At 41.1% G+C, this 12,462-nt stretch overlaps 1 protein-coding gene across 4 annotated transcripts in view; it reads left to right on the forward strand.

The window, feature by feature from the left end:
* The first annotated feature begins 315 nt into the window (after positions 1-315).
* Positions 316-12,462, forward strand: part of LOC117529754 (transcription factor 4-like) — a 236,245-nt gene continuing 224,098 nt past the window's right edge. For all 4 annotated transcript variants that reach the window (XM_034192606.1, XM_034192604.1, XM_034192605.1 and 1 more), the window contains exons 1-2: positions 316-379; positions 1,625-1,700. In XM_034192606.1, the coding sequence (XP_034048497.1) occupies positions 326-379; positions 1,625-1,700 (130 nt within the window). In that variant the 5' untranslated portion in view covers positions 316-325. The remainder of the gene's footprint in view (positions 380-1,624; positions 1,701-12,462) is intronic.

Here is a 12,462-nt window from a genome sequence, read left to right on the forward strand (position 1 = left end):
ATTCATCACGTTTAAAACAGTGACCATCAGTGTTTACCTCATCATTAAAATGTTTATTTAAATTGCTTTGTCTCTCTCTTGCTCTCTGTCTGTCTTTGTCTCCCTTTTGTCTATGTCTGTCTGGCTCTCTGTTTGTCTCTGTGTCTATTTATCTGTGTCTTTGTCTCTGTCCATCTCTCTCTCTCTCTCTCTCTCTCTCTCTCTCTCTCTCTCTGTCCATCTCTGTCTGTATCTCTCTCTCTCCCTGTCTCTCCTGCTGTCCCCCTCTCTGTCTGTCTCTGATTCTCTCTTTATGTCTCTCTGTCTGTCTGTCTCTCTCTCAGATATGGAGGAGAGGACGGGTGCGGCGTCATGGGGAAGTGGAAGTCGTTCTTCAAAGGTAATGTTCCTGTAATAACACATTTATTACCTTGAAGTCATAACTACTGCGAATCAAGGTATTAATACAGTTTCTCTGAGTAATCCCATGTCATCAGGAGCACTGTGAGATTTAGTCTGGAATACAATCATATTCAGTGAACCTTTTAAAGATTTCAGGACAGAATCTGTTCATGATCCTGGCTGGATCAGATCAGGATTACACCAGGATGACAGCATGATCATATGGACCAGAACAAGATCGCCAGTAAACAGATCTGGATCTGGTCTGACTTGAACTCGATGATGTTCAGTTCATCATTGCATAAAAATCCATTAAGGGTCATGAAGAAATAGGATTAGGATTAAATTTAAAACATCAGATCTGGGTTCACTTAGAATCAGGCAAGTATTCCAAATGGAGGAAAATAATAAAATAATAATTATAAAGCCTTTATTGTCATTATTCATACTGTATAGTGGTCAAAATGTGTCCTCTGCATTTAACCCATCCTAATTACAGTTAGACACAATCCAACCACTAGGAGCAGTGGGCAGCCACAGTCTGGCGCCCGCGGACCAACTCCAAATGTAGAGACGCTGCCTTGGTCAGGGGCAGAGAAAGGAGCAGACCCTAATAAGTATGTTTTTGATTGTGGGAGGAAACCGGAGTGCCCAGAGGAAGCCCACGCAGACACGGGGAGAACATGCAACCCCACACAGAAAGAGCAGGAAGAGATCCCACAACCTTGCTGTGAGGCATTAGTGCTAACCACTAATCCACCGTGTTGGATTAAAATTAGAATTAGATTGACTTTTAAATTAAAATGTGATCAGATCTAATTGATATTACTGTCAGACTGGAATCACATCAGGAGCTGATTTGGGATCATATTGTTATTAAAAGAGTAGAATCAGATCAGGATCATGTTAGAATCGCAATAGGATCACATGAGGATCAGGATCAGAATTAGTTAGGGTCATGATCAACAGGTTAAAATCAGTTTTGGATACTTTTCAGAGTGAAGTCAGACTGTGATTAAGATTTGCATCAAGATCAGAATGAAATCAAACACTACTGAGAAAAAAAATCTGGATCATACTGGATGAGAGTGAGATCGAATTGAAATCAATCTGGTTTTAACTGGGGTCAGATTATGATTAGATTAAGATTAGAACTCAGTAGTATGAATACTGCAGTTAGTACTTGTGTTGCTGTCAGTACTACGACTGTCAGTGACTGGTGTATTTGTGTTTGTGTCTTCAGAGTTTTGTGGAGGGGTCCCAGTACATGACATCACATGACAGCCTCTCGCCACCGTACCCTAACTCCAGGCTAGGAGGTAAACAATGACTCTGTTTTGTTTTGTTTTTTTGCTATTGACTATTTTTTGTTTTTATTTATTTTTTAAATATATGTTTGAGACTGGCTTTGAAAAGCTGGAGCAGATTGGTCATCTGGCATCTTTGTCTCTCGGCCCGTTGTGTGCTCATTTACCCATGATGCTCTCTGCCTCTGGCCCTCTGCGATGTGGTGCCAGTTGTGAGCAAATGTCCGCTGACACAGATAATCTGCCTCAGATGTACTCGTGCAGAAGCAGTGTGTAATTAGCTTTGACTGGGTGATTCACATACGGAGAACGTTGGCTGTATTCATGAATTTTCACTTCTTAAAACTTGTGAACCGCCACTGTTTCGGAGTGAGTGGGCATTTGTGAAGCCGCTACATGACTCGCCGTCCTGGTCATGCTAACGATCTGAGCAAGTTCACCTACTCATTGAGCTCAGCTGCGGTTAAGTATAACCTTTTAACTTGTCAGTCACACTTTATCTTTCTGACGTATGTGCTGTCCTAACCAGAGACAGCTGATGAAATAAATTCTGTACTTTGGTGTGTACAAATAGATTGACAGAAAAAACAAACATACGAGGTCTGTCAATAAAGTATAGGTCCTTTTTATTTTTTTCAAAAACTATATGGATTTCATCATATGTTTTTACGTCAGACATGCTTGAACCCTCGTGCGCATGCGTGAGTTTTTCCACGCCTGTCGGTGACGTCATCCGCCTGTGAGCACGCCTTGTGGGAGGAGTCGTCCAGCCCCTCGTCGGAATTCCTTTGTCTGAGAAGTTGCTGAGAGACTGGCGCTTTGTTTGATCAAACTTTTTTCTAAACCTGTGAGGCACATCGAAGTGGACACGGTTCAAAAAATTAAGCTGGTTTTCGGTGAAAATTTTAACGGCTGATGAGAGATTTTGAGGTGATACTGTGGCTTTAAGGACTTCCCACGGAGCGAGACGTGGTGCAGCGGTCCCAGGCGCCGTCGTCAGCCTGTTTCAAGCTGAAAACCTCCACATTTCAGGCTCTATTGATCCAGGACGTCGTGAGAGAACAGAGAAGTTTCAGAAGTCGGTTTCAGCATTTTATCCGGATATTCCACTGTTAAAGGAGATTTTTTTAATGAAAGACGTGCGGACGGATTGCAGCGTCGGCTCGCAGCCACCGCGACGCTCCGCCACAGGAAAAACACCTCTGTTGGAAGCCTTAAGGACAAGTTGGAACATGCCCAACTGTTAAACAATTTCTCATATACTCACTCCACTGAAAGCCATCAAAAGCCGCCTGGATTTTACAAATGGTTATCAACACGGAGGTGTTTTTCCTGTGCCGCCGCACCGCGCCGGCTGCGTCCCGACGCGCAGACCCGTCCACACGTCTTTCATTAAAAAAATCTCCTTTAACAGTGGAATATCCGGATAAAATGCTGAAACCGACTTCTTCTGAAACTTCTCTGTTCTCTCATGACGTCCTGGATCAATAGAGTCTGAAATGTGGAGGTTTTCAGCTTGAAACAGGCTGATGACGGCGCCTGGGAGTGCTGCACGATGTCTCGCTCCGTGGGAAGTCCTTAAAGCGACAGTATCACCTCAAAATCTCTCATCAGCCGTTAAAATTTTCACCAAAAACCAGCTTAATTTTTCAAACCGTGTCCACTTCGATGTGCCTCACATGTTTAGAAAAAATTTTGATCAAACAAAGCGCCAGTCTCTCAGCAACTTCTCAGACAAAGGAATTCCGACGAGGGGCTGGACGACTCCTCCCACAAGGCGTGCTCACAGGCGGATGACGTCACCGAACAGGCGTGGAAAAACTCACGCATGCGCACGAGGGTTCAAGCATGTCTGACGTAAAAACATATGAATGAAATCCATATAGTTTTTGAAAAAAATAAAAAGGACCTATACTTTATTGACAGCCCTTGTATATTGGAGGCCGGCTGTGATACAGACAGAATTTTGTGAGTTAGCCAGTTGCTAATTGCATTTGGCTAGCTTCCTTATTTTAGCCTGCTAACTTCATTAGTCAAAAAAGCAGTGGTGCACATGGATATTTAGTGTGTTTTATTGAAATGTGAGTTTTGTTATATGTTAAACAGTTGAGTCGTGGATCATATGAAAACTTTCTTTCCTTGTAATTCTTCTTCCTGCTGAGAAATTGTGATCTGATATGATTTCAGGCCATTTGCAGACCAATAAATCAAATTTATGTTGATAGATTTTTTTTAAGTAAACTGGCTGTTATACAGTTAACCTTAAAAAAAAGAAAAGATCATTAGCCTAATTAATGGTGTTAATAATGACAAGGTAGAGGATATAAAAAAATATAGAAGCTAAGTGGCTGAAGGTGAAGTGTGTGTTGGTCTCAGATGATCCATTGTGTTGGCGATGTGTTGTGACAGTGTTGTGATTGTGAACGTCACCGCGGCAGCCGACACCACGACAGGAAGCCGAGTCAGAAATGGAAATATTGCTCTTCATCTGGCACGCGGGAGTTGCAATTTACTTTGATAAGGATAACGCTAAGAGGCGGAGACAGCCGGGGATATGGAAAACACACAGCGGCATAAATATTCCTCCCAGTGCCGGGAAAACAGCAGCCGAGTCTAAAACCATCCGGACTCAGCACCTCGTCAGGTGACACAGTGTCAAAGTACACGCCATCTGTTAACCTCATAATCATTATTTCACCAAACATTTCCACAGGCTCAGCATCAACCCGATCCAGATCTGGAACCAGATTCTAGAAGTTTCAGACAGACACTGTTTGTGTTTTAGCTTCAATGATATTGTTTGTGACCTTTATGACATAGGTTTACGTGTTCTCGGTACATCTCCACAATCAAACGGACCTGGATTCTGAAATGGGTTCTTTGCGCTGAGCGGGTTTGAACCCAGCTGCTTTTAGTGAGTGTGAACGCAGCCCCTCTTTAACCTGGAGTGTGTTTCTTCTCCCTCCTCCACCGCCAGATTACAGTGATGTTATGCTCCAGATAATCAGTGAAGGGATTAATGTCGTCTCACCGAGTCCACCAGATTAAACTTCCCCCCAGTGCACACGCTCGGCGCGTCCACTTTCACTGACATGTAGAGGACAGCGTACAAGTCTCAGGCACGATTATTACATTCAAATCTTAAAAATGCTTCACAAAACATCATGTTGTCAGAATTTATGACGAGTGATGATTGTGGTGTTTTTCTGTGTGTGAGCAGCAGGTTTGTGTGTCAGTGTGCTCTTAATCGTGCGTGTGAGTGTGCCGTCAGTATCGGGTGCAGTTAAGATCAGGTACTTTCAGGATCTTTGAGGGTCACGGTCATGTGCAGTCAGGATCTCATACGGTCAAGGTCTCAGGCAGTCAGGGTCTCTTAAAGTCAGGGTTTTGTATTGTCAAGGTCTTCTTTGGTCGATATATATCTTTTTTTGTGGTCAGGGATTTGTGTGGTCAGTGTCTTGTATGGTCAAGGTCTCATGTATCAGGGTCTGTTAAGGTTGAGGTCACGTAAGGTCAGGATTTCATACGGTCAAGCACTGATATGGTCAGGGTTACATACAGCCAGGGTTTTGTGCACTCAGGCTCTTGTACGGTCAGGGTTACGCATGGTGAGGGTCTCATACGGTTAAAATTTCGTGCAGTCAGGGACTTGTGTGGTCAGGGTTTTGTGTAATCAGGGTCTCGTGTGGTCGGGGTCAGCAAGTCAACAACATCTACGGCGTTCTAGTTGTGCGTGTTGCATTTAGCACTTAGCGTGAGATGTAAACAGGTGTCAGTGGAGAGCAGCAACTCTTCCACAATGTGGCAACATGTCTTTCTTTGGCAGCTGACAAAATTCCTCACTGTCATCTCACCTCAAAAATGATTACAGCTGTTCACATGGTCAGATTTGTATGGAACCAGCCGAGCGGTTCACAAGGGTTTGTGACCTCATCATTTCAGTATTCTGTGGAAGCATCTCCACACGTAAGCTGCATAGCCCGATGCTTTACAACGAAAGCCGTATTATTTTTAAACACTGAGCTTAGCTGAAACTGTTTTCATGAAAGCAAAATGTATCACGTCCAATTTTTTTACAAGCCTCCAAATTCCTAAAAGGTCCAACTATAAAATTTAAATACATTTAAATACTTAAATAATTTTAGGTTCAAGCATTAAGTACATTATCATTCATTTGACTTTATAGTACACAATAATGGCACTCTGAATTCTGTTTTAATTTTAATCTAATTTATGTTAAATACATGCCATTTTATCAAATGTTAACTGTTGTTCCATATTGCTGTAAAGTGAAGTGTGGTTAGTTTTGTCAAAAGTTTTTAATGAAATACTGTAAAACTTTTGTTTTTGCTGGTTTTGTGTTTCTGTGTGCAACACTTTGTACGTCTTTGATCTGTGCCTATGTGTTATATATCGAATGTTTTCATGTGTGTAATTTTTTTTCCTTATGGAAATGTACATTTTTGTGGGTTTTTCCCCTGTATGTCTATCTATGCTGTCATCTGCGTTGTGCGATTGCGTGCGCTGGAGCAGGTGCACCGGCTCAAACTGTAACTGTCACCTACATAGTAAATGAGCGTCTCGGTGGTTTCAGCCGGTAAGCACATTCTGTCAGACTGTGTCTCACAGCTGCTTTGTTTAGGATTCTGAAATCTTTGTTTGTACCTCAGTAATATGATGATCAGTGACACTGCTACCAAAAACAAAACCAACAACAACCAATCCCTGATTCTGAAGAGGTCAACCAGCAGCTTCTCTGGATGGGTCAGCGGTCACTTAAAGAGACTTTAGGATTGACAAAGTGAGCGAACACATTAACAGGAATCTAATCCTTTTGTCTATTGATGTAGGGTGGCTGGAAGCTTTAGGACATGAAGTACCTTAAAAAAATTTGTCACTTTTTGGACTAATACTTTAATAATTTCGTGTTTGATTATTGATGGTTGTCATCCCTCCTTATATTTCTGTTTAGAGTCACCACGGCTTAAGTTATGGGGCTATTCCATTCCTTCCCGGTTAATCCCGAATAGCAGATGTTTGGAAGCATCACAGTAACTTCTTGATCCATCTTTGTCAATCTTGAACAAACATGGTATACGTAGTAGTTACGGCCATCATTGGTGCAAGATTTGAAATCGGGATCCAATTTTTCACCATTCAAAAATTTAACCTCGATTCTCGAAATCGTTGATAGTATATGGTTACTTCTGGGTATTTTGAGTCTTAACACTTTGTACTTTTCATGGTGGCTTAGTGGTTAGCACTGTTGTCGCACAGCAAGAACATCCTGGGATCGATTCCCACCTGTGGCCTTTCTGTGTGGAGTTTGGATGTTCTCCCTGTGTTTGTGTGGGTTTCCTCCGGGTGTTCTGGCTTCCTCCCACATCTAAAGACATGCAGGTTAGGTGAATTGGAAACTTTATAATTGTCCAGGTCTCCCTTGTAAAAGAGATCTCGATCTCAGTGGGGCTAACCTGGTTTAAAAAAAGTTTATATTTAGAATTTCACGGCTTTAATCATGTTTGAACTTCTTTAAAGAGGGTATTTGTAGTGACTGTTCCTTGAAACTTGTTTGAGCTTGATCCATCAGGGTAAAAACTTGAAGTTAAAGCAGTGTTTGTTGCAGTTTTTGTTAAAAGCTGAACATCACAATCACATCTGGCCGACAGAGCACCTCCTTTCTTTCATTTTGGGCAGGGTGCCAGGTGAGTACTTTATAAGCCAACCTGTTAGATTAAGCCCTTTCATCCCGTTTTTGCACTTTTTTGGATTGTGGGCGATGGTCGTAGAATGTTGCACTGTGGAATAGCCCTGTTATTGATGGAATGTTTGGCTTGTGTTCCATATTCAGTGATTGCGAACAGGTGAAAGTTGATCCTGAAATTACTCTGTGGTTAGAAATACAGCTACAGAATTCTAGGATTGTTCACCTTGGCAGATGTATGAATTCTGAGTGCTCCTTTGCTCAGTGTTTGTATTTGTCTGTTATGTTCATGATAAGTAGCATTAACAGGTTAATGGCCTCGACCCCGCCTCCTCCTCCTCCTCCTCGTCTCCTTATTTTTGTGGGAAGCGGTGAGTTGGCCGTCTGTTTCACCTTTGAGTGACCTTATTAATGAGCGAGAGCCACACGTTGGACCCCCTCAGAGGACACTCACATCTGTCCACTGCACAAATAGAACAGTGTGCCTCCATCCCCGTAACATTAAGTTTGACCGTGTTGAATTAATGTGCTCGTTATTGTTTTTATCATAACTATTAATCTGTTGAAGTCCATCAGATCACTGCTGCAGACCTGAAGTGATTGATCAGTGGATTAATCAATTAGTTGCTCAACATGGAAACACTCATAAATTCTTGATTATAAATAAACAGTTTAAGTAGTTTGTAATTAAAAATGTTAAATGTTGTCAGTTTTGATGGAAAATCTGTCATTTGAGTTAGACAAATATGAACTTTGTTGTTTGTTTGTTTGTTTGTTTATGACTGTTCTGTAATGTTATAAAGTGTTGTCTCTGTGTTCCTACATTCAAAAGTAATGGATTAAAAGTTATTAAAAATGACATTATTATAATGTAGATTTGTCCAGTTACTTGTAGTCCAGACAGACAGTGATGTCATTCCTACACAGATCAAATTCATGTTGTCACTTTTCATTATGGGTTCATATTCAACATTTAATTTACTCTGTAATATATTGAAATGTGGCCAGTCTCCATATATTTATGAGCCCGACCATGATTCGTCTTCAGTGACCCAACAGATGATAACAAGCGTTTATCAAATCTTACTTTGTGGATTTCTGTTCTTTTTCATTTACTCCAAACTCATTGTTACTCAGTACTTTTACATTTTAACTTTTTTTTCGCTCTCCTGCCTGTTTTTCCACTTTTTCCCTCACCTGCACTTTCTTTGTTTCTTTTTTTTTTTTTTACTTTCTCTCCATCCAAGTATTATTTTCTCCTTCGTGCAGACCAGGACCTCCTGTCTCCCTCAGTACCCCGGAACTCCTCACCTCAGCTGGGTGCAGTTCCAAGGTCGTCCCCCCATCTGTCCCTGATGGGACTGTGTGCTCCGAATATTTAACAAAGAAAAGGCAGAACAGTGGAGGACAAAAGAAAGAAAATAAAACCACAGAGACAGCAATTCACACAAGATAATGACTTTAGTTTATATCAGATAAAACCGTTAACATTCAGCTTTTTGAAGGAAATTGGAAGTGAACACTTCTGATTTAACCCCAAACATGAGCTTGGGTTATATCTGTGTGCAGAACAACACACAGCAAAGCTGCAAACTCTGGCTTAGAAACGGAAACAACAGAAAAATCCAGTTTTGACAAGAGAGCTCCAAACTTTCGCTTTGATTCAGAACTGAAAAATCCAGTTTATATAATGGAGCCGAAACTCTTTCTTAGACGATGGAGATGAAAAATCCAGTTTCAGCAACTTATTCATTAATTTTCTACCGCTTATCTGAGTCCGGGTCATGGTGGCAGTAGACAGTGCAGCTCATCCCATGCTTCCCTATCCTCAGCCAAGTCCTGTAAGTCTTCCTGGGGGATCTGGAGCCATTCCCAAGACAGTTGGGGAATATAATCTCTCCATCATGTCATGAGTCTTCCCTGGGGCCTCCTCCCAGTTGGATGTGCCTGGAAGACCTCCCTAGGGACACCACCAGGGGGCATCCTTACCAGATGTCCAAACCACCTCAGCTGGCTCATGCAAAGAAGAAATGCCTCCACTCAGTGTCCCTCCTGCACAGTCAAGCTTCTCACCCTGTCGCTGAATGTAAGCCCAGATACCCGAAGGAGGAATTTCATTTTTGCCACTTGTAAGAGTCTCACCTTCTGGCTCAGTTCCTTCTTCACCACGATGGTTCAGTCCAGCATTCAAAGGACTTGAGACACAGCCCCAATCTGTCTGTCTGTCATGCCCCAACTTACCCTCAAGGACCAGACCCCAGGATACTTGAACCCCTCAAGTTGGAGCAGTAACTCTCTCCTGATCCAGAGTGGACAATCCACCATTTTCTAACAGATGACCATGGTGTCCAGTTTGGATGTGCTGATTCTCATCCCAGTCGCTTCACTGTGGGCCTCAAACCTGCTCAGTGCCCATCGGGATCACTGTCTGATGAAGCCAACAGAAGAACATCATCCACAAAAAGCAGAGACGCAACTCTGAGGTCAGAACTGGTTTTGCCCACAACGCCAACACCTCTGTCTGGGAGTTTTTGGACCACATTTTTCTCGCATAAAAAAAACTGACTTGTGTAATATTTGTGTCCGTCCCCTCAAAGGTTGTCAGTATGGCTTGTGATTGGAAATGAATGTGAACATGTAATATCTGCATAGATTACTTGGAGTTAATGTTTTACCTTCCTGAACAAATCTGCATGAATTTATTGATGGCACCAAAATACAGCAAGATTAATTTTGCTTCCAAAATCTGTTTTAGTGCTAAAAAGTAGTTTGTATAAATCTATCAAATGAAATAATAATTCTTGTGTTGCTCCTCGCTGTGAATCAGCGTCTGTTGTCTCGGTTGTCAGTAATGGAAAGGGATCAGTTTCTGTCTGATTATTGCAGTATTTTGATTGGATGTCACTCATTGATTAGCGTTGCATTGACTTTGCTGTGTTAACACGGAGTCGCATTGTACGAGTATTTAGTGTATTATTGTTTTGAAGGGGCCGCGTGTCACATGTAAATTGTCTGTGTAATTAGATCTGACACGGTAATAATAGGTGTCGTCAACGCAAGCAGGGTGGCGGGTGGAAATGTAAAAATCTATTCTGTGAAAGGAGACGCTTCAACAACGGCCCATGGTGCTTTAGGGTCCATGTTCAGGAGAAATGTCCCTGAAAAACTGTTTTAATATGAAAGGTTCACAGAAGAACTGTCAGACTTAGGAAAAGGTTCTCTGCGCAACTTTGATGTTAGATTAAACGCTATAAGCTCTGCAGAGGCAAAACACCCAACACATTTCCAATATCTTCATTTATTAATATATTTGACTGTGTTCAAACAATCACCTTGCTAAAGCCTCAAAACTCCAGAGGGAAAAAGACAACAAAAATGAGTTTTGCATATTTTGTTCTGTAAGATTTTGATTACCTCCAAAAGAAGGCCCATAGCATCAAATGTAATTGAAAAACGATGTACGTAACCCAAAACGCAGCACTATGGTCATCATAAGGTCACCTGGTGGTCATCATATGTTCATCATAGGTTCATTATAAATTGACCATATGGCGACCATAAGGTCATTATAAATTGACCATATTGCAACCTTAAGGTCATCATAAAGCGACCATAAGGTCATCATAAATTGACCATAAGGTCATTATAAATGGACCATATGGCGACCATAAGGCCATCATATGGCAACCATAAGGTCATTATAAATTGACCATATGGTGACCATAAGGTCATCAGAAATTGACCATATGGTGATCATATGGTGGCCATAAGTTCATCATAAAGTGACCATATGGCTTCCATAAGGTCATCATAAAGCAACCATAAGGCCATAATAAAGCGACCATATGCCGACCATAAGGTCATCATAATGCGACCATATGGCTTCCATATGGCGGCCATAGGTTTATCATAAAGTGACTATATGGCTTCCATAAGGTCATCATAAAGCAACCATAAGGCCATAATAAAGTGACCGACCATATGGCGGCCATAAGATCATCATAAAGTGACCATATGGCAACCATAAGGTCATCATATGGCAGCCATAAGTTTATCATAAAGTGACCATGTAGCTTTCATAAGGTCATCATAAAGCGACCATATGCCAATCATAAGTTCGTCATAAAGCAACCATAAGGCCATAATAAAGTGACCATAAGGTCATCATAAAGTGACCATATGGCTTCCATAAGGTCATCATAAAGTGACCATATGGCGACCATAAGGTCATCATAAAGTGACCATATGGCTTCCATAAGGTCATCATAAAGCGACCATATGGCGGCCATAGGTTTATCATAAAGTGACCATATAGCTTCCATAAGGTCATCATAAAGCAACCATAAGACCATAATAAAGCGACCATATGGCGACCATAAGGTCAACATAAAGTGACCATATGGCTTCCATAAGTTCATCATAAGGTGACCTTAAGGCCATAATAAAGCGACCATATGGTGACCATAAGGTTATCATAAAGTGACCATATGGTCATCATATGTTTGTCAAAAATTGACCACATGGTGATCATAAGGTCATCATCAGGTGGCACCTGTACGTTAATGTGTGCATTTATGGTGCTACACCATGGCTGTTATATTAAATATCAAAGTCAGTGTTTAGGATTTTGGAAGAGACCTGAATCTCTCATGTTTTCCTTCTCTTTCTAATGAAAATTTGATACAGATATGTTTTTGACATCCACTTGCAAACATAAAGCTGTCCCTGTGCAGTGTTGTATAAAGTACCGGAAAATCACACTTAAGTAAAAGTACAGATACCCATTAAAAAAATGACTTTGGTAGAAGTTCAAGTCACTGATTGAAATGCTACTCAAGTAAAAGTCTTAAAGTATCTAGTATTTATTGTACTTAAGTATGACAAGTAATGTACAACTAAATGTACTCAAGTATTGAAAGTAAAAGTACAAGTAAATGTTAATCAAAAACGGACTGATTTTTTTTATATTAAAGTTTATCTAGGCTTGTAAATGACTGGTAGTATTAGTCAAAATACTGAAAATTGTGCACATCACACAAAAACACTTCAGAAACAAGGTTTCAAAACCTA

This window comes from Thalassophryne amazonica, chromosome 17 (assembly GCF_902500255.1).
Source record: "Thalassophryne amazonica chromosome 17, fThaAma1.1, whole genome shotgun sequence".
NCBI classification, from domain to species: domain Eukaryota; kingdom Metazoa; phylum Chordata; class Actinopteri; order Batrachoidiformes; family Batrachoididae; genus Thalassophryne; species Thalassophryne amazonica.